This window comes from Trachurus japonicus, chromosome 3 (genome assembly GCF_045865225.1).
Source record: "Trachurus japonicus isolate A0001 chromosome 3, Traja_1.0".
NCBI lineage: Eukaryota > Metazoa > Chordata > Actinopteri > Carangiformes > Carangidae > Trachurus > Trachurus japonicus.
In genome coordinates, this window is record NC_140909.1 from 32,378,006 (window position 1) to 32,399,857 (window position 21,852).

The window sequence follows — 21,852 nt, forward strand, 5'->3', positions numbered from 1 at the left end:
CCAGAAGTCGTCAGGCTCCGACTCTATTGAATCTGTAATCTCTGCTGGCTGTGTTGCGTTTTTATAACTACTACATTTACAATTATCCTGGCCATTCATTCAGACATGTAAAGGAGAAGGAAAAAAGTTTATTGAGAAGCCATTTTTTCTTTTTTGAAGTAATGTGAATTTGTCACTTTATGTATCGCCTGGCAAGTGGTTTGAAAGTAACTTCTTTACCCCCCTGTTGTCAGGAAACATTTACTCTGCCACTAGGCCACAGAGTGCACACAGTCTCATGAGTATACTTTGATAAATCAAAGCTATTTGAATGCTCGCTGAAAGAATTTTGAACTTTTTACAAGTTGAATGGCGTGTGCAGCTTCAAGTATGTTCAAATAGTAAAATTTGACATGTAACAAATATGTCCAAGGCAGGAATCAAATCCACAACTTCCTGAAGTAAAGAAAGACTGTGGAATGATAGCTGAATGGTAGAAAGTTTTGTGTGTTTTTTTTTTTAAGTTGAATCAAATCAGAAGTTCTAACAAATTTGTTGAGGTGAGTTTCAAACCTGCAACCTTGGAGTTAGTAGTTCTGTTACCGAACCACTCAACTATTAACAGACTTGATACACATGTCGGAGATCGGTGAGTCAGCTGCGTCCTGTCTCACTCTGAAGTTAACAAGCTCAAAGTTGCACCTGCTCGTCACTCACACACAGAGCAGAGTGAGATTTGGGCTAGGAGCACATCCTGAACCACAGCCGATTCTCATTCAAATGACTGCAGGTCATACAATTACATATTTCACTGAGAGGTCGCACCATTGGCCAGCTGGCCGAGTGGCGAGTGGAGCTTCCTAATGTCCTGCCAGTAGAAAAACTTTTACTTTCACTTTGGTGTGGGACGGTCACTGATGTTTCCCTACTAGTGGCTTGAAAGTGACTTTTAATTGGTTGTGTTTCAGTCAGAGATTCAACAATTCAACAATTTCCAGTGGGTTTCAGCCACTTTTGATTGAAAGAAATTGTTTCAGTGAAAAATAGTGGATACATGTTTGCGTCATGCGTCCTCTGACAGACTTCCTGCGTGAATGAGCCGGGATTTTTCTCTGAAAACTCTTCCTGTGTCTTTCGAGGCTAGTGACTGATATATGATTACGTAACAAGCACAGAAAACATGTGCGGATGAAAGGGCTAAAGTCTGTCAAGTCTGAAAGTAAACAACAACATGTCAGTCAGTGGCCGTGGATGAACTCGGCCCCTACAGGACGCAACACTTCACCTTAGCTCACCTTTAAAAATGGTGGAGACACAGAAAACACTCTGTCATCGCCTCTGCTGAGATGGACACACAGTCACATACACACATACACACTCACTCACACACATTTAGCACAACGGTTGGTCCGTGCAGGTGGAGGTCACCCCAGGCAACAGGAGGAGGAAGAGGAGGTGAAGTAATATGAGGCAGAGCTTCGTCCTCAACTCCTTATCAGCGTCAGAAACTCGTCGCGGGTTTTTGGATCTTCCCTGAAAACTCCCAGCATGGTGCTGGTGACGGTTTTACTGTTCATCTTCTGAACGCCGCGCATCACCATACACATGTGACTGTGGAGGGAAAAAAAGAGGGAGGAGAGTGAACGACAAGGAGGTGAAATGAAGGAAAAGAAGTGGATAGAGGAAGGAAATTTAAGGAGAAGAAACAAACATGTAATAACAGTAATAATAAGAGTTAATAATAACAGGTAATTGGAAGCCAATAAAATGAAAGTAATGGACCAGAGGCAAAAGAAGGAGGAAAAGGAGGAGCTCTAACAGAAAAGAAGGAATGAGATAAAGTAGAGTTGAATGTGATAAAAACAGATAAAATAAATAAATAAAAAGGATAAACAGGAGAAGGGAATGTAAAAAAAAAACTAATGAAAGACGAGATGAAGGAAAAGAGTGAAGTGTTGGATAATGAAATTAATGGGAAAACAAATCAGAATTGAAAAAGGAAGTTGTGAAGGAAAAGCAGGGAAGCAATAGTATGTAAATGAAAGAAAATAGTAATAGAACAATGGTGATGTAAATAAGATGAAATGAAAAGAGTGAAGAAGGGGCAGCCTAGATAAAATGTGGGCCATAAAATGGGAGGATGGGGTGAGAGAAAATTGGAAGACAATGAATGAGTTAAGTGAATCTAATGGAAATGAGGTCAAACTAAATGAAAGAAAATGAAATGAAGTAAAATAAGTGGAAGAAACTGAAGAGCGATAAAAGGAATGAGAATAAGAGCAAAGTGGAATAAAGAAAAAGTAAGAGCATAAATAAAACAGCGAGAAAAGACTGGACATGAGGTGATGGTAATGAAAGTAATGCCAAGGGGTAAGTGAAATAAAATGGAAGAATGAAGGAGTGTGGAAGAAAAAGAGAAGAAAAGAGAACGAAAAGTAACAGAAAGGAAATGTAGGGATCAGTGGTAAAAAATAAAATAAAATGAAGAATGTGAAGGAAAGCAGAAAGAAAATGATGGATTAAGTGAAAGTAAAGGAGATGAGGAGATTACGCACGTTGCCTCAATGACAACGCCGACTCCCGTGGGCTGCAGGGCCTCAGTGATCGCCACGGCGATCTGTTTGGTCAACCGCTCCTGGACTGTGGACGAACAGACACATGATCATGAAGCAGCTTCAGACACAACAAACAACAGGAAGATGAAAACACTGAAGAAGAAGAGGACGAGTCCTCGGTACCTTGTAGTCGACGGCTGTAGATTTCAACAATCCTGAGGAGGAAGGAGAGAAGAAAGGAGACGCCTCAGACAACACAAATATCACACTGTAAAAAAACACTACACTACACAACTTGACAGTGTTGATAAAGGAACTGCAAAAACTCCAAAAAAATAAACTAAACAAAAAAATGTTAACCAACTATCTAACCGGAACAAGTATTAAGAGTAAGGGGTAGTATTCTCTGTATTTCAGCACCATGCTGAGGAACAAGGAGGTGACTGACCTCTATGACCTCTTTGACCTCTACGGTTTCTTAAATGTCAGCTTGTGTGCCTGAGGTCGTTTGACTGAGGCAACAGAGGGAAAACCCAACAGATCTTCAGGAGGCATCTGGCCTTCAGCCTTTCACCTGTTGCTCTTCTCTGTGAGTAAAACCACTTTGGACAAATTTGACCTTGTTCACCTGGAAGAAAATGTCACTGATACTGTTTCTATGGTGATAGCTGGGACCAGAGTCTTGTGCGTCCATCCAACGGTCCCACTCTCATGATCATGAATCTCAGTAGTAACACCATGAGTTGGCACATACATTCATTTGTACTCAAAGGTGAGCTGAATGCAACTTGGTGGTCTAAGGTCAAAGGTCAAGGTCACAAAATTTCACGCCTGTCTACGCAGGAAGTCTGTCAGAGGTCACATTTAGGCATTAACTCTAACGCTAATTAAATGTCTAAAAGTACTAGCGGAAGGATACAACAGCAGCAAGGCCGGTATTCTAGTCCCTTGATGCTGTAAAGAGAACAGACAATGGACCTATTGCTTGAGATCCTCTTCACACCCCGATTGCAACCAATGAATTAAATGCTTTTTCACAAAAATTTTAAAAAGGCAGTCGCCTTTGGAATGGACAATCCTGTAAAAACACCATCCAGTACCTTTAGAACACCACAAACAAATTCATTGGCTCATGATGCATCTATCAAACTGCCACCCTCATCATGCACCATTTGTGCGAATGCTAAGCGTCTTCAACGATTTATACGAAAAAGACGAGACCAGAGGCTGAGCTTATGCTAGCGTGCTAAATTAAATGGGACAGTTGCAGCAATGTTATGGCAGAAAAGAACAAGCATTGCGTGTTCCTGTGCTCTCTGGAAGTCTGAAGGAAGGGGCTGAGACTTTTGAATTGTGTCTTTTCAAAATGTAGCCTGCTCGAACCGTTTTTTTTCCAGGCTCTCCTGCTCTACCTTTAATGATGTGAATGGTACATCCGGTCTCATCTCTCGGTGTCACAGTGTGTGTCCAGTTAGCAAGGGGTGTTAGTGCGTTAAGCCTGAGGGTATTGGGGTCAGTGGGATCAGATTCTACACTAGTACACACACAAACACACGTTTTAATAATCAGCTTAAACACACACACATACACACACGCACGCGCATCATATTAGAGTAAATTTACTCACCTGGCCAGCTTACTAAGACCCAGAACTCTCTTGTTGGGGAGGTAGCCAATGTGAACCTGCACAGAGAAAAACTCAGGGTAAAATATTTGGTAATTGATAAAAAAAATAAATAAAGGTATTTATTTATATTTTGCTGTAGTTAAAGCAGAAGTAAGCAGAATGTTTGTTCCGTCCAGCGGCATTTGCCGTTTACCGTCTGCCGTTTACCGGACTCCATGTGAACGCAGCATTACTTCTGCTTTAACCCCTGTAGTGATGTGAGCCAGTTAAATGAGTGGAACGTGTGTATTTTGCCCTCTTTTGATTTGAAAATTTGGGATGTGCTGCCCTTTCAAGTGTTTTTAAATAAATAAAATTTTATTGAAAATGTAGTCATTTCGTATTTAGAATCCATATTTTACACTTTATGTAATAAGTGTTGATCCATAAGCAGATATAAAAACCATCTCAGTGTAGTTTTGCATCTCTTCTCTCGGCTTCCCTCTGGAGCTCTAGTAGCAACAGGTCAGTATCAGCCAATCAGAGGAGAGGAGGCTCCGAGGCTCTTCTCTAATTGGCTCACTGTTTCCCCAGTGATACAGGAAAAACAGAGCCGATCTCAGGTAAAACACTTAGGGCCGGATTTACTAAAGGTTTGCGTGTATTAAAACGTGTGCAAACGTGATTGCACGCGCAAACACATGTGGAACCTGATCTACTAACCGGACGCACCGAGGATTGCGTCCCTCACACGGGCAGAATAGCACGTGCGATCCATTTAGCGTGTTTGCCTTGATGAATATGTAAATATGGGCGTTTCAGCCAGAACGTGCTAAACACTGGGAGGAGTAGATGCAAATCGATTTATTTAGCGCGTGCAATGTGATTTACCAAACCAGGAAGAGATTGCGGTGGCTGTTTTTGCGTCTTTATTCACCACGTCTGAAAACCATGTACTAACTGATACAACTTTGTCAAAACGTATGCGTTTATTGATTTGATACCTGTCAGAGCCCCATGATCTTACATCTCTGCATTTCCTCACGTCTGGGTAATTCTGTAACAGTTTTTCAGCCGTGTTAAAAGTCATTTACGCGCCGTTACGCACGGGGCACGTCTGTCCTGCAGTGCGCTCCTCTCCTCTCCTCTCCTCTCCTCTCCTCTCCTCTCCTTTCATCTCCTCTCACCTGGCTGCTCAGCTCCGACTCTCGGTCCCGGTCCCGGTCCCGGACTGAGACACGTCACCACTGCCTTCACCCGTCTTTAATCCCTCTGGTCAGTGGTCAGAGCGTTTAGATCCGTGTGTCCCACCTGAGCTCTCTATTAATCCACTCGATCATGGGCGGCACACACACATATTACAGGTGTGTGATTGTCGCTGCAGCTGCTGCCTGTTCGTCACTATATGACGAGTTGGGCCCTGTAGCGATTTGTGTTTATTTATCTAAACAGAGCGCGAGAGAGATGAACACACATGCTGTCATTGTATGCATCGGATCAAATGTCATTCTGTCCCTTCGTCCGTCCAGCTCTCTGTCCACTCTCTCCATGACGGAAACGATTACACGCGCAAAACCCTCATTTACATATTGCGGTTTGCACGTGTTTTCATTTAGCGGGTTACTACTTTGTAGATCACCTGTTTTGCGTGCACTAACCAAACTCGCAATATTATAGCGGGCGCAAACAATATAGCGTCCGCTATCTGAGATCTTAGTAAATCCGGCCCTTAGAGCAACAAAATCCTTCAAGTGTTGGATGGTGGGTCCAGGTGGGTGGGGCGATGACCGCTTTGTTGTGACATCACAATGTTACAGAAGTCCATGGTGACTGGTTTCAAGGCTGTGAGACTTTGATACTTTCATAGGATGAATATAGAGCCTAGACCTGATCTTTAAACACACTGCACATGGACATCTACACATCTCCCTTTAAACTGTATGTAGCTTAAACCATAAGGAAACCCCAACTTTGAGATGTCAAATGAAAGTAGCGGAGTCATGTGGTCATTTTAAGGCTGGTGGAGGTGGTGTACAAACCTACACAGTCACAGCTATACAAGGTACTAGATCCTCATGAGGACGAGTAAAAGGCCACACAAGTTTTAGTACAACACAAACGATAGGAATCAAAAAAGACGAGCAGAGCAGGTGGATGATTCCGATTGGACGAGAGGAGGACGAGACAGAGTCAGTTGGAGAATCACTGCGGCTCTAATTCTCTCTCTCTCTCTCTCTCTCTCTCTCTCTCTCTCACACACACACACATTTATGTACGCTCCACTCAAATGTCAAATGCAATTTGTTGACAAGACGAGAGAAAGGGCAGCAGCAACAAGCGTGCAAATATCTCTTTTTCCTCCAATTCTTTTTTTCCCTCCATCTCTGCTGCAGCAGCCTGATATATCGACATCAAACAGAGTGAGTGTGACAGTTGCTTCTTCACTTATCTGCTCGTGTAATTCACATTTACTGGCACATGCTGCCAGGGACGATGGAGCCAGACCAAAAAAATGAGGGAGAAGAAAAAGATGGAGGAGACGGATGAGTGGACTCATCAAGGTGAGAACTTAAAGTTCATAATTACAACACAGTCAGTCACTGTTTGGTTCACAAGTTATAAAGTCATTGATGAAGAAACAGTCTCAGATTGTTATCAGGAGCCGGTGGAGACCAAACCAGAGCTAAAAGCAGAGTGGAAACAAACACCATGCACTTCACCAGGAAGAAGAGTTGCACAGTTAATCAAACATGAATCACAGCATCACTGAGCAACTTGAGCAGCTTGCACCTAATAAAAATACTATGCCCATTATCTGGACACATTTTTAGCTTGAATGAAGACAAACAAATTACAAACAATATTCCAGCTTTAATATGTGAGCATATTTCACAGAAACGCTATGGCAGCATCAGGTGCGGGAGCACAAAGCCACTGAACAGCTGTGAGACTTTTAAACAAAAACGGAACTTTTACTGATCTCTGAGATTGATTTGATTTTTATTTGATATCTTTAGTACAAACATGTCAGCTAACTACGAGGCCAATAATACAAAACAAAATAAATGGTCATAGATTGTAATTGAGGTAAAAGGTTTAATTAATCACGAAAGGGATTTGAGGTCATATGGCCCAGCCATAGTTGTTCTTTGCTCTTGTTCTTTTCGGCTTTGTAAGGTGTCAATCTTCTGCCATCTTGTGGTAAAAAAATATAAAAGAGTACATAAAGTGTTGGTTTATTAGCTATAGATTCTGTATTTTCCAGCATCAATATGAACACTGAAGAACTGATAGCTGCAGTTCCCCTACAGACCACCAGACTGTGTCTCCAACAGTGCGTAAATCCCCAGAGACTCCCATGTTAAAATGTCCAACTTAACAGCAGACATAAACATGTTGACAGCCTGGTACAAAACTGTTTTGGTCTTTACAGCTAATTCCTTCTTCATGTGCTCTGATTACAGAACTCACCCTTTTACACTTTAATAAGGACTAAAGTTTTGCATAAGTGACAGGTGGGTAAACAAACCAACATTTGACTTCATCTAACGGCTTTTTATTTATTGATCATCAGTTTGAAACACAAAAGTAAGGGATGTCTAGTGTAGCTGAAAACTTCAGGCCATGATTATCATTCATATCTAAAATTTAAGCAAACATGAAACGAAGGTCTCAATCATCAAAACAAACCGACCTTCTCTCTGTAACTTGTACCGCTGTGGTTTCACTGAGCTGCTTCAACAGGTAACGTGTCACTGACGGGCTGAGGAGAGATTTTATGACTGAATGTGAAACCAGGTGACAGATATGACACAATGCAATAAACTGCTCCTGTCAGCTGATATTGAAGGAGTTTATCTTTAACGGGTCGAGGAGGAAGAGGAAGAGGAAGAGGAGGAGGAGGAGGAGGAGGGGTGTGTGAGTGTGGTGAGTCACTGAGAGACACAACAGACAGATGAGAGAGGCTGGATAAGAGGCAACATGAGGGGAGGGAGGAAGAGGTTCATGAGCATGAATAGCCACCTGATGGACACCACACACACACACACACACACACACACACACACACAGGGGAGGTGCGGTGAGTGTTTGTGTGAGTTGCTGCTGTCATCAGAGCCCATTTACACTGGTGGAAAAGAATCAGCTGCCAGCTCTGATTGTCTTAAACGACGTGCACCTGCAGGCGAAGATGGAGGGATAAAGGGAGGCAGACAGAGAGAAAGAGAGAGAGGGAGGACAGAAAGAGGGAAGAGGCCAATCTGGCTTTAGTGGAGAGTAATGATGTCAAAGCAGCAGCAGCAGCAGCAGCAGCAGCACTAGGAGGAGGAGGAGGAGGCCAAAGCAAACGTGGGATAAACAGATCTCAGCTAATCTGATTGTTTCTCATGTTCTCTGTCTCTGCTGTTCAGACCCGTGGCCTCCAGATAAACGACAGAGACAGATACACATCTCTTACCATGTTTTTACCATTTCTCCTATTCAATTATGAACCTCTGCAGCTCGGGACTAAACCCAAAGTCCGCTCAAAGACAGCACAAAGAACGCTTCCACAGACTGTCACAGAGTTTCTGGTCTCTGACAGTCGACAGGAAGCTGATGATCTCTGTTTCAACGTTGCAGGAGAACATAAAACATGTCAAATAAGTAACATTTAGATCAGATGAGACACGAGATGTCACTGAAACTCTAAGTCTGGAGAAAGGTAAATCAGAGAAGTCCAGGTAAAACACTGAAATGAGCCTGAAGCACCGAGCTCTGCTGCTCTCTTCACTTCTGGTTATGTGCAGCAACATTTGTGCTGTAGAGAAGTTCAGACTCTGGATGGAGAGGACCCAGGCAGCAAAGATGTAGGAAGATCCGCTTCCCCCATATGAGCCAGTATATTTTGTATTTAGTTTAAGGGGCAGCATTAAATGGAAGTTATTGAGTTAAAGCAGAAGTAAGCGATCCGGTCGTTTTGGCTAACTTCCTGTCAGCCGATGGAGTTAGCAGTTACCCCGCCCTCGTCCCTACATCACCACATTCACGCGCATCCCTTGGCTGCACACGCAGAGAGGACCGCCCCTTTATGCTGTTCTCTCTCCTCATTGGATAAAGGTTGTAGGATACAAGGAAAGTTTTCTCCTCGGCTTACAGCAAAGCAGAGTGACTGACAGACCTGTGTTTCGGACTCTATCACTCTATATAAGTGATTGCTGTCGGAAGATATAACTATTTAAGACTCATATTAACATAAATATTCCGCTTACTTCTGCTTTAACTTAAGTTCGGTAGCAGGGCCACGCCTCAACCACACCTCTAACCACTGGTCAAGCCTACAAATACCCAGTCAACCCCTTCCTTCCTCTGCTTGCCTCGATATCTCGACCCACCCTCCCTTCTTCCCCTCGTCTATGCACCTCCTCCTCCCGGATCATCCTCACTCTCATCCCTCCATCCTTCCCTCCCTTCCTCCATCCCCCTCTTCTTAACCAGCACATTCCCTTTCAGATCTCCTCCAAGGCATCGTCTGGGGAGCATGAATCCAGCTCGGACGGAACAACACTGAGACAGAACCCCCACTCTGAGTCTCCCTCCGCCGGTCTCCGGTTCATCCTCCCAGACCAGATGCGCCGACATCAACCTTCCCTTCACCTTTACCGCTCTGTACAATATCATTCATTCATCCTCAACATTCCATCCCATTAAATCATCTAATGGCACATTGTTGTGGCGTGGTCCTTGCTAGTGAATATACCGAGTTGTGGTGTGTTGCACCGTGCATTTGTGCAAATCCATTATTCATTTTTACATTAATCACGCAAATTAACCCAGAGTCCAGAGGAGTTCAGTGACAGTTCATGACAGAAAAGACAGAAGAAAAAAAAGATTTCCTTAAATGTTCCATTTATTTTTATTGTGTGTGTGTGTGTGTGTGTGTGTGTGTCCTCTCACCCTGCCGAAGATGGGCACCAGGTGATGCTCACACATGGAGAACATGTCGATGTCTTTGACGATCACCATCTCGTCATGGTCTTCGTCAAAGATGGCATCGTTCAGCACATCTGCAGGAAGAAATGGAGGAGATGAAATGAAAAAACAACAACAAAAGGAACAAGATTTTAGAATTATACATATACTTTTAATCTACCACTTTTACTTTCTTATTGAATATGTTCCTGCTAAATTCTACATCATTTTTTTTCATCTACTCAGAATTTGCTTTTGTATGAATTTTGTCGGCCGATTTATTATATAAATTCACTCACCAATTACACTGTTTATTCTTGAATCCAGTTTGTCTTGTCAATCTGTGCTAGATAAAGTAGGAAGCTGTTTATTTACTATATAGATATCAAAAATAGATACAGATACAATTTTTGTTTATGTACTGCAGATTGTTCTTTTATGCCCATTTCCAGTGTTTATCTCTGGATTTTTGTCATGTGTATTAAAACCATGACTTCCTCTGCCCACCCACTGCAGTGTCACAGGTTCACTGCTCCGGTCTCTTTGTCGTGGACTCCAGTGTTGCTCTCCAGCAAACACCAACGTCTAATTATAGCTCTGCCTCTATACGCTGCTTCCTGTTGTTGCCTTATTGCATTTTTCGGTTGCCGGGGGTTCAATAAACTGCTTTATCTGTTTGTGACGATGCAGACGCCTCTAGCTCTCACCGCCGCACTTTTTAATTTCCTGACTCGCTATCTGCTAGGATGGAAAGGTGGGGGAGGGAGGGGGCTGGGCGAGGTCAGAGAGACAACAGAGAACAGCCCGACTTGTTGCTTCAGTCTCTGCTGTTTATTGTGTGTGTGTGTGTGTGTGTGTGTGTGTGTGTGTGTGTATGTGTGCAGCAGCAGTTTGAAAACATTCAGATGTTCTTTAAGTCTCTTTTTGTTTGTTGATTATGGCGAAGATTGAGCTACAAAGTCATGGCGTCCGTCGTCATGACGATTTTAAGTCATATTGTAATCCAGCAACCATTATGTCTGATTTGGTTTCAATATAACCAACAGTCAGAGTTCACAAAGACAGAGGCTGAATTCATGCACAAAGGCGGACTGTGGTACAATGAATTCTGGGTAAATCAAGACTTTTTGTTAGGGTTGGGGTTGGTCTTGGTTCTAAGGTAGTCTGGGGGTAGGGGTGGGCGATATGGCAAAAATATCATATCACGATTTTTTTAAAATGAAGTCACGATTTCGATTTCATCACGATCTTAAATCGAAAAAAGAAAAACAGACAATTTAGGCCAAAGAACCTTTCTGAATAGATTGTAATCTAAATAGTTGCAGTTTTGCCAACATGTGCAAATGACGTAAACATAGTAAAAGGTAAACAACAACACTCTGATAAAGTGCACTCTTGCAACATAAAAGGTAGCTTTCAATAAACATGAAAGTAAAATTTCAATGAAGACATTACACAGTCATTTTAACAGGATTTTAAGTATATCAAAACACTAAATAGCTGATTGAAAAGGGTCAAATAAAAATACAAACTAAAGTAACTGTTATCTCTTTTAGCAAACTTTCTAAATGTCCTTTGTTTGCGCTTTGCAGCATAGAACTGCAATTTATAGAATGTGCCCCAGACGATCCTACGATCTCTGCACTTTGGCAGATCGTCTACACACTCTAATCCTTCACGATCTAATATCGCCATATCGCCCACCCCTATCTGGGGGTTTGGTGTCTAACGTCGTTGGCTTAAAGTAAGTCACTGTTTATGTTTGTGAAAGAGTCTTTCTAACACCACAGACCAGAGACCAGTCAGGTGTCTGTGTGGATGCAGCACAACCAGTAAACAACGCGGATGTTGGCCTTCATCCATCAGCAGACAGCACATCAAGAACACCGGGACAAACCTGTTTCTGCCCTTGAACAGTTGAAATGAACTGAAAATATAGCAAAGAAGGAATAAGATGAGTTGATGGATCAATCAAATTCACTGATCTGTTAACCAGCAATCAAGAGATACTGCAGCTCTGCAGCTGTGTGTTTACATACAAGTCAAAACACATGGGGAGTCGGACAAAAAGCCCAGTTGCAGCTGAATACATGTTCTCCCAGAGGACCGGTCGGTCAGGAACGCCGTAGCTACACTCTGGACTCTCAGTCCTGACACATAACCACAGAGGGAGAGTGTGTAGACTGACAGCAACAGACCACACACCACAGTCACATCAGATCAGATCAATAGCATCCGTTCTCTTGTTGTTTCTGCCATATACAAGTGATGTCAATGACACTAAATAGAGTTGAGATTATACAGTAAATACGTCCTGAATGATTTATGTATTTTGCGATTTGGATATGATTCCACCTCTGTGAATATAGGGATCAAATCTATACTAAGTCTTTTAACTGTTTTATCAACAAACAGGGTTTTATCCTACAGAATTAAAGGGCTGGTCCCAGTCAAACCCTGCTCTCATCGAATATGTAACAAACTTTAGAGTCATTTAATGGTCAGGCCAATTCCTCATATTATAGGTTATTGAAGTGATAAACATCTAGAGCAGCAAAAGGATGAAACTTGTCCAGAACCCGTTCTGGTTGCCACCAACTGATCCTCAGAGGACAAACACAGTGAGCATTATACGAGGCGGAGAAGAAAGATTTACGCAGATACGCTCTGACATGTCGGAGCAACAACGTATGACACAACGCCAGGATTTTTATTCCCTCAGGACACAGAAGCACAAACTTGTTTCTGCCGTAGTTTTAGTGTCGTTGAGAACGTGGAGATCAAGAGTCCACAGTCAGAGCAGCTGTGACATTTACATCGACAGTGCTAAAACCACATCTGATATGAACATCACATGTAATCAAGTCAAATCACCAAGTTGGACTCTTGACTGTCACCAACTGTTGTGCCAAAGATGTTTCAGGGCAGGGCATCACCGAAGGCAGCAGGATTCATCTTCTGGGGACCATGAAAGACTGAACAAAGTTTCATAACAACTGCTGATGATCAATATTAGAGGTGAAAGATCTTTTGCTGTGTTATCAGGGGCACTACGGTCAGGGCATTTCCACCTCTGCACATCTGTCTATTTGTTGGATCTCCACCACAGCTCCTGGACAAACTTTTGTTCCTAGACCTTATTAACAAGAAGAATAGATCCGATCCTGGATGCAGTTTACCTTCAGGTCGACACTGTAATAAAGCAGTAATCCTGTTCTGAAAGTTTTTTAATAAGAAGCAAAGTTTAAATGTTCGTACTAATTCATGATGTGAAAAGGCAACATATGAGACCGTATGAAACGTGAGCCCTGCCTTTAAGTTTGTTCTAATGTAAGTCATTGAATGTATAGTCCCTGTATGCTGTGTATCCATGTGGGTCAGTGACAAACTAAAAAAATGTTTTAATAAATAAAAATGAGTAAATGTTTTAAAAGCATGCATCAGTTTTGGTAAAATGTAAATTGTGTTTTAATGCTGGTTTTATGTCATTTGAAATGACATTTGAACCATTTTTTTTTAACAAAAGTCGTACTGTATGCCCCAGAAAATGTCAAATGGTGTACCCACAAAAGAATGATATGAAATATTTTATCTACCCACAGTGGATTTTAGTATAAGTATAAAAAAGTATACTTTATTCTGAAAAATAAAAATAAATTGAAATAGATTGTTTTCTGTATTTCTATATTTGAATTTTAATACATTTTAGCAACACTGGGCAGGACATATCCTTAAACCACTGCTTTCTTTTCTCAATAACGTGACAAATTATATAAAATTTGTCAAGAAACATGTTGCAGTGCGAAAGTGAATGACATTCATTCCACATTCGAGTCCAGATTTATTTTCCTGTATAGTCAGATTTTTATGAAAAAATACCAGTGACACCACTTAACATTGGGTTGCATGAATCACATCATTGACCCATGTATAGACGGCTGCCACTGGATTATTTTAATATTGATAAAAACTGAACAATGGTGATGATTCTCAAGCAAATTCTGCACTGCAGTTATAAGGAGTGTCTTTTATCTGTGATTTCACTGCAGATTTATGGATCTTTATTCATGAAGGACTTCAGAGATAATGACATGTATGTATGTATGTATATCATGATTGTGTATTGAGATGTGAGTGAATTAAGGCTCTGACCTGCCGGATCGCCTGAGTTCACCATGTTTGTCTTCCTGTGTTGTGGCAATGTTTCCTACACACATAGGCTACACACACACACACACACACACACACACACACACACACCCTGCAGGAAAATAACGTTAAATCAACCTTAACTAAATAAAGGGCAGCTGGCGAGAAGGGCCGGCTTGAAACCTTGAGTGTTGGGTAATGACGGTGTCGCTCATCATCAGCTCCACATTCAATTGTGCTTCCTTTTCTGTGTGGGTGGGTGGGTGTGAGTGAATGAAGAATAAAACACACACACACACACACCCATAACGAAGAGGCCACATGTTGAAATGTTCTGAACAAAACAGGAAACAATGCAGTGAATGACCAAGTAAACAAGGTTTTCATTTATTGTTCAGATGTGTGAGATGACAGTGTTTCCCATTAATTAACGACACTGTGGCGGCTCGCCACAGTCTCTCACAGAAAAATATAATAACAGCGTTTCACCATCTCTCATCTCTGCCAGTCAGCCCCTGCCATCTCTCTCGTGTGGTCGGTCGTTGGTCGCACCGCACGTACACACACAGACACGGGTGCATGGACAGGTCGCGCTTGACCGCTAAGTAAAATAAACGGTTGAAATTGCCCCCCTCCCCCCTCGTAAAATCCTGTGGGAAACACTGTGATGGTACACACAGATACACACACAACTTAAAACCTAACTATAGTTAAGGTCTTGACCCTCAAACAGCCCTTGGGAGAAAGTAGCAGCCAAAATGTCCTCACTTTCCCAAAATGTCCTCACTCTGATTAAAACTCAAACGGGTCCTCACATGTATAGCTATACAAGTACACACACACACACACACACACACACACACACACACACACACACACACACACACACACACACACACACATCCTATAGCCTACATAGTCTTAACCCTGGGCATGTAATCATGAGTCACCCCTGCCTTTAAATACACACATGCACGTTTGTTTTCCCACTTCACATCCCATAATATTCAGTCTTCATGATGTTTTCAGACCTGCTGAGTCTCAGAAAATTGTGTCTGAGTTGATGTTAAATGACGTTGAGTGACTTGAATCCGGTGCTGTCTTTTGGTTGGAGGCGACAATAGGTTTTTTTTGTTGTTGTTGCAGTTGCCAGGCAACCACACAATCATTTGGTGATCAGCTGTCAGTCCTTCAAACAGGTGTTGGCCATTGTTCTGGGAAATGTCACGTTAATGTTGTTGCTAAAACCACTGGAAATCAATGTGATTGGATGTTTTTGTGTGAATGCATAAATAAGCAAAACAATTTTATTTTAATGATTTCCTACCTAATAAAGTATTACAGTATGTGATTCTGATAAGTAGGCTATAGGCCTAGGCTAAATATAATTTATTGTAACTATGCTGTAGCTATATCAATGTGGTTCATTACAACTTGTGTCTTACTCTGACAATTTTGAGGCATTTCTCTCAGATGACACTGATACAGACATCAGACTTTACTTTCCAGTATCAGTTTATAAGAATTAATTTATCAGCTAATTATCCACCCATCCAATACTGCAGGCCTTGGCTGGAGCCAGTCCGAGCTGACAAAGGGCGAGGGTGGGGTACACCCTGGACACTACTAGGGGCAATTTAGAGTCACTGAACGTAGCATTATGTCTTTGGATTGTGGGAGGAACCTGGAGAGAACCAGTCACACAGGCACAGGGAGAACATGAACGCTCCAACCAGAAAGGCCCTGGGCCAGGGAATCGAACACAGATCAAACCGTTCCTAGCACCAACTTTTTTCCATCCAACGGCCTAATGTGGTTTAGTTCTCAAAGACATGAACTTGAAAACAAAAGTCAAATGATATGGCTGTGAAGCTCGGAGTGAGCTGGACTCACTGTTGGACACACACACACACACACTACTGGTCAACAAAGGAACTGCAGTTTTTGGTTCTTCTGTGTTGGCTTGGTTTTTCAGGCCCGAAGGTTAATTCCTCCAATGTTTCTAGTTGTGTTCAACATGTGTTAAACTCTAACTTCTAACAACTTAAATAAAAATGAGTCCTGGTGATTGACTAAAACCTTCTGGTTTAAACTGTGACCTGATGAAATTCCCTGGTATTTCATAGATGATTGACAGAGCTGCTGATAGTAGAAATTGTCTCTAGTTCTATACAGCAGCTCTAATTTAAATAATTCTCATTAATTAAAGACGGAAAATGAACTGAATGACATTCTCATTTCTTTAATTGGCCCCATGTAAAAGCTCAAGATTCCTGTTTAATCTCTGAATAACTTTCCTCGTTACTGTTTTGTTGGTCATGTGCTGGACAACAAGAGGATTTTAGGCTCATGTTGTGATGAAAGCTGAACCCATGACCTGACACACACACACACACACACACACACACGTGAGCACACTGATCAAACACTTTATTACTCTCCAGAATTCCAGCCTCAGTCCGAACCTACATGTTTTTCTGCTTTCCAACAAGCTGAAGGGGAGGCTCCTGTGGCAGCCAATCAGCAGACAGACTGAGCTCCGCCACTGTCTAAAGAACAACACACATAAACCATCATTATCTGTATCATCCACAGCTCAACCAGCCTCTACTCTCCACGGGAGCCTCAGGTAGAAACCTGGCTGCACCTCAAACCAGAAGACTCTTCTCAGGACCCCAAAAACACACATGAACCCCCATCTTTGTGCCCCCACATTCTTCCTTCACTACACTGCATTCCTTCCTTTAGCATTAGAGCTTCATAACACACAACACCCCCCAACAACAGCCAAACTACCTCCAGATGGACTTCTGGAGGAGGCAGATCCTCCAACTACGGATCAGCCACTCCCAGCGCTGTAAGCCCTGCACCGTATGGACATGACTCTGCAAATAAAACCAGCATCTTTTTATTGCACATGATTCAGCAAAATCTGCTCTGGAGCAGCAGGTCGGCCGGTTTGTCTGGATCAAACATGAGACTGTGAGACCAGACCAGCGCAGGTAAATTGGCAGCTTTGAAGAGCTGGAGATCTGGATTTATCAGCTCATATGAGGTCTCATAACAACAGGCTCAATTTTAATTTATTTGACTTCCACCTGTAGAGCCTGGCTCTTCAGGTCGGAGTTGCACGGTCCAATCACACACAACCAAACTGTGAAACGCACAAGAACAGGAGCAGAGCTGGAGATGAAGAGCTGAAGATGCTCAGTGACACCAATGAGACAAAATTGTCACTCTAAAGAAGAGATTAGTTATTTTTAAGTATTTTTTGGGGCTTTCATGCCTTTAATTGACACAACAGTCAGAGGGAGACAGAGAGGAGGATGACATGCAGCAAAGGGCCGCCAGGGAAATCAAACCGGGGCCACTGCAGTGAGGATTATAGACTCTGCATATGGGGCGCCTGCTATACCCAGTGAGCTATACGACGCCCAATCAGAACAGCATGTTAACCCCCTCATCCCTGTTGCAACACTTCACCCCTGACACCAGTCAGGACCCGAAAGTTTCTAAACAAGAGGAAAATGTCTGTCTGAATTTTGTTGCAACTATTGACTTATCTGGCGATCACTTCTTTGATTAATCACTTAGTATAAAACAGCAACAGGATAAATGCACTCAGATGCTCTTACGCTCCTGTGTCTAATTTGACAGAAAATACTCCAAAATAAAATGTGTCTGCTTTGCATTTGATTTGTTTTACTGGTGTCAACTTTAAACAGGAGCGTAAGAACCACAGCCTCGGAATAGACCTACATTTACTTTTCACTTCTACCCCAGCACATGTTGTACTAACGGAGCCTTTCTTTACTCCACAGCGGTGCAAATTTGGAACCAGTGACCAGTTTAAAACCTGCTCCAGTCAGTTATAATATATCAGACTGTGAGGGGCGTTTGTGTCTCGGATATATTTGTCTCAGCACTTCTTAAATGTAGAGGCATAAAACTAAAAAAAAAGAAAGAAAGAATAGCTACTCAGCAACAAATATCTGAAATCCTTGGGTTCTGAACGAACCTCAGTTTTGGCACAAAAGACAAACGACAAATACATTGGGGACAGTGTGGATGGAGGAAGGCTCCGTTTAATCTCTGGGTGACAGCAGATGTGACTCAGCACGGCCAATTTTCACTTGTTTGATTGCACTGAGAAGTGTCCTGATCATTTAATCAATACTACAGTTTAAACCAACCCTCCAGCACTGACAAAAATAAACTTTAAATAAAAGTGAAAGTCTTGCATTCAACACTCTCCCTTCCTCAAAACACAAAACATGCTCCAGAGTAGCCCCTCTCAACTTTGAATTGTTTATTTATTGGCTGATTACTACTGATCAATTACTGTGCAAAAAGCATTCACATGTTGCAGGTGGTGACGATGGAACTAATTTAAGGAGGTGATTGATTAGTTTGATTAATAACAATGCCAACTTTATAAAGTTGTGACTTATTTTACTGTAGACTAAATACAGAAAGCACAGTGGAGTCATAATAAGTGAAACTCCGTGACATAAAGTTAAGTATGAGTGTCTATGTTGTGTTTGAGTAACTGTAGTAGTAATGTGTTACTTTGGTCCTTCCCTCCACTGACTTGTGATCAGTAAAGTCTGACTTTCAGACCCAGGATCATCTGTTTCCTGAGGTCCAGGTGAGTTTCGGAGGAGTCCACTGTCCCCTCTCTGTCACACCTGTTGACACCTGTTGACCACTGGACAAATCCCCGCCGCCTCTGAGCGGCTTTGAGGATTTAAAACTCACCTATAATTTTCTCCTGGTAGCCCTTGGTGAAGAACTGCATGGCGGTCGCGGCTCTCCAGGGGGTTTTGAGGAGCCCCTGTCTCTGCGGGTCCTCCCCGAGCCCCCGCAGGATGGTGGTGTAGGCTGCGGCCAGGGAGGGCAGGCTCATCTCGTTGTCCTCCACGCTCCTGGTGCGCTCCTCCTTCCAGCTCTCCATCACCGAGCTGCTGGCTCGGTGCGAGCCGGACTCTGCGCCCGGAGCCTGGGGAGCGCCGCTGCGCCCGGTGCCGCCGGCCGGCCGCCTCACCATCCCGTCAAAGTGTCCGTTGAGCACGGAGCCGCCGTCCCCGGTGTCTTTCTTGTCGTTTGAGGCGAAGGGTTTCTGTTTGGAGTGATCCATCGTTTGGTCCTGTCTCTTTCCTGTCGGCCGAACACTTGTTGGTCACCGGTGCTTCCAGTTGAAGTGGGCGCTCCTCCCGCAGCCTCAGCATCCAGGCTTTATAATAGCGGGATAATCCAGGGAGGGCTCCCATTGGCTGCCCGGTCCCGGAGGGAGGGCTCACCCCCCCCCCCCCCCTCGACTCACACATGGACCGTGAAGATGAGGATGAAGATCTCCAGGGAATCCCGACCACGAGCCTTGCGGTGTCTTAAGTGTGTGACATTGGTGTAAACTATCGACACCACCATGTTGTGCCACAATGTGGTCAATAAAAGTTTTTTGTTTTTTTTTACCCTTTTCTTTTTTTTTGAGTAACAAGTAAATAAAAAAGTCTTACAACAAATGCAGTAATAAAGATAGAATACTGAAGTAACAGTTATGATTACAATACAAAACAATTAGGCCTACAGTAGCTACATGTAGGCTACTGTAATTGTTTTGTACAATGTTCTGTATTATTCCATTATTCCAGTGTTTCCCCTATAGGTTTACAGCTTTTGGAGGGGGGTGGCAGCAGAGGAGGAAAAGGAGGAACACACACTCAAAGGAATCATGGTGTTCATGTGTTTCCTTTCAGTCAATTTTTTTTTACAGTATAATCAGTAGATCAATACAATATAACATAATTTGAACACATTTGGATAAACTGTTTAAAACCTAAACACATTTTCCTGAATAAACATGTAAAAGTGCTGAAAAAGTGTTACAACGAATAAACACGTTTGAAAAGTGTTACGGATAAGTGTTTAATAATGTGTTCAGATCCTAAACATTTGGTTTTACAGTGCATTTGTTTTACTGTAAACACAACAAATAGAGAATAAAAAATGATTCCTTGGAAATGTAAAAAGGAGGTTATGGTTATGGATCCTTCTATGTGGATCTGGCCACAAGACCTCATTCACATCACAGATAATTTTAGACAGTTCCTGGCTAAAATAGGTAAAATATCACCAAATCCAACCTTGAACTGACCACACCTGAACATCCCTGCATTCCTCTTGCATTGCAAAAGAGGCGTGTGGGCAAGTGTTTGGCGATCATATACCTTCCAGCGCCATGCTGAGAATAATTCTTCAATTGGGTTCAGAAATGGGGGCTTGTTTGTCTTCTTGTATTCTAAAGTGGTTTGGTTGTCACATCATGAGAAACAAGTGTGATCAATTTTGAGTCGTGTTTGACGGATGATGACACGTGTGTTTTATTTGTGTTCATATTTTGCCACTTGTTATCATTATGCATCACAAGTGCATCACAGTGACAACTGTGTTTTATTGCACGAGAATTGTGTTTTTTTTTTCATTGCAAAAGGTATGACTGAGATCATGGTGTTTTACTAGGTGAAGATAGTTTATGGCTTTGTCAAAAGGGTTTTCAATTCAGTGAATGAGTTTAGACAACTGAGGAACTGATTTACACAACAGAAAATTGTGTTTTAGCAATTCAGAACAACTGCTCATCCTCCATTTGTGCTTTTTAGTGGTTGTTCTGTTAAAACTGCTGAGGTCTTCAGTAAAAACAAACTTTAACACAAATCAGGTTTAATGTTTTATAAGTTGGACAAATTTTAGAGATTAATCATGTTTAAATTGGTTTAACACGTCCTTTAACCTGAACTGAAAAACTAGAAAGCCTACCTATTTCATCATGTAAAAAGCATGCCATTTAAAAACAGAATTCGGAATTAATAAATGATTCAGCATTTGTAAATTTTCTATCAACAATGTAATTTAGAAAATGTCCGTGGTTCATTAGATAATTCATAAAGCGTCAGTAAATGATGTTAAATTTATACATAGCCTACAACAATTTAGACATGTACCAATGGTTAGTGTAGATAATTTATAAAGTACTTAGTTGTAATTAACAAGTAGTAACTATCAGGAAATGCAGTATTGATTAGGTTTTATAAATTGTGGTGGAAAATTGCTGTGATTAGTAAAAATCATCTGTTAAACAGGCTACAGATGTTCTTGTCAAATGTTTTCCATTTTACTATTCAAATATCAGAGGAGCAGCATCAAACTTTACAATATTCACATATTACTAAACTCAGCTGCTTCCACTCATCTTTATGACACAACAGTGTCAGTTTCTTTGTTGTGTATTGTTCAGAACTGAATCCTTTTTTCTTTGTTTCTCACCATCTGTGGTGTTTTGTGAAATGTTGTGTTTTGTCAAATGTTTTTGTTTTCCTAAATGTCGTTGTGCTTTGGCCTTCAGGGCCACTGTAATAAAGTGTGTATCTTCTTAGAACTGGTAACTAGGACTCAGTATGTAATCACTGCACCTGGTCAGAGGTGATTACTGATGTGTATAAAGGAATAAAAAGACGAATGTGCCTGAAAACAAAATTATTCCAACTATATGGGCAACAGTGTATATCACCCCCGTTAGCTCAGAGACAGGACAGGAGATCTGGACCAAGGTAGAAT

The 21,852-nt window shown here is 42.0% G+C and overlaps 1 protein-coding gene across 1 annotated transcript; it reads right to left on the reverse strand.

The window, feature by feature from the left end:
* Nucleotides 1-1,282: 1,282 nt before the first annotated feature.
* Nucleotides 1,283-19,465, reverse strand: gch1 (GTP cyclohydrolase 1). The gene is made up of 6 exons (XM_085770728.1): nucleotides 18,997-19,465; nucleotides 10,075-10,184; nucleotides 4,162-4,217; nucleotides 2,718-2,749; nucleotides 2,535-2,619; nucleotides 1,283-1,590 (listed from the first exon to the last, which is right to left on the reverse strand). The coding sequence occupies exons 1-6, from the start codon at nucleotides 19,373-19,375 to the stop codon at nucleotides 1,464-1,466; spliced, it is 789 nt and encodes a 262-aa protein (XP_085626854.1). The 5' UTR covers nucleotides 19,376-19,465; the 3' UTR covers nucleotides 1,283-1,463.
* Between the last annotated feature and the right edge of the window lie 2,387 nt (nucleotides 19,466-21,852).

Bases quoted from the DNA above. Each gene is read 5' to 3' on its own strand.
- gch1 (XM_085770728.1), bottom strand. From the start codon at position 19,375: ATGGATCACTCCAAACAGAAACCCTTCGCCTCAAACGACAAGAAAGAC. The intron at 4,218-10,074 runs GTGAGAGGACAC...TTCTCTGTGCAG, and splicing joins TGGTGCCCATCTTCGGCAGG to GTTCACATTGGCTACCTCCC. The intron at 2,620-2,717 runs GTACCGAGGACT...GTTCGTCCACAG, and splicing joins CTACAGCCGTCGACTACAAG to TCCAGGAGCGGTTGACCAAA.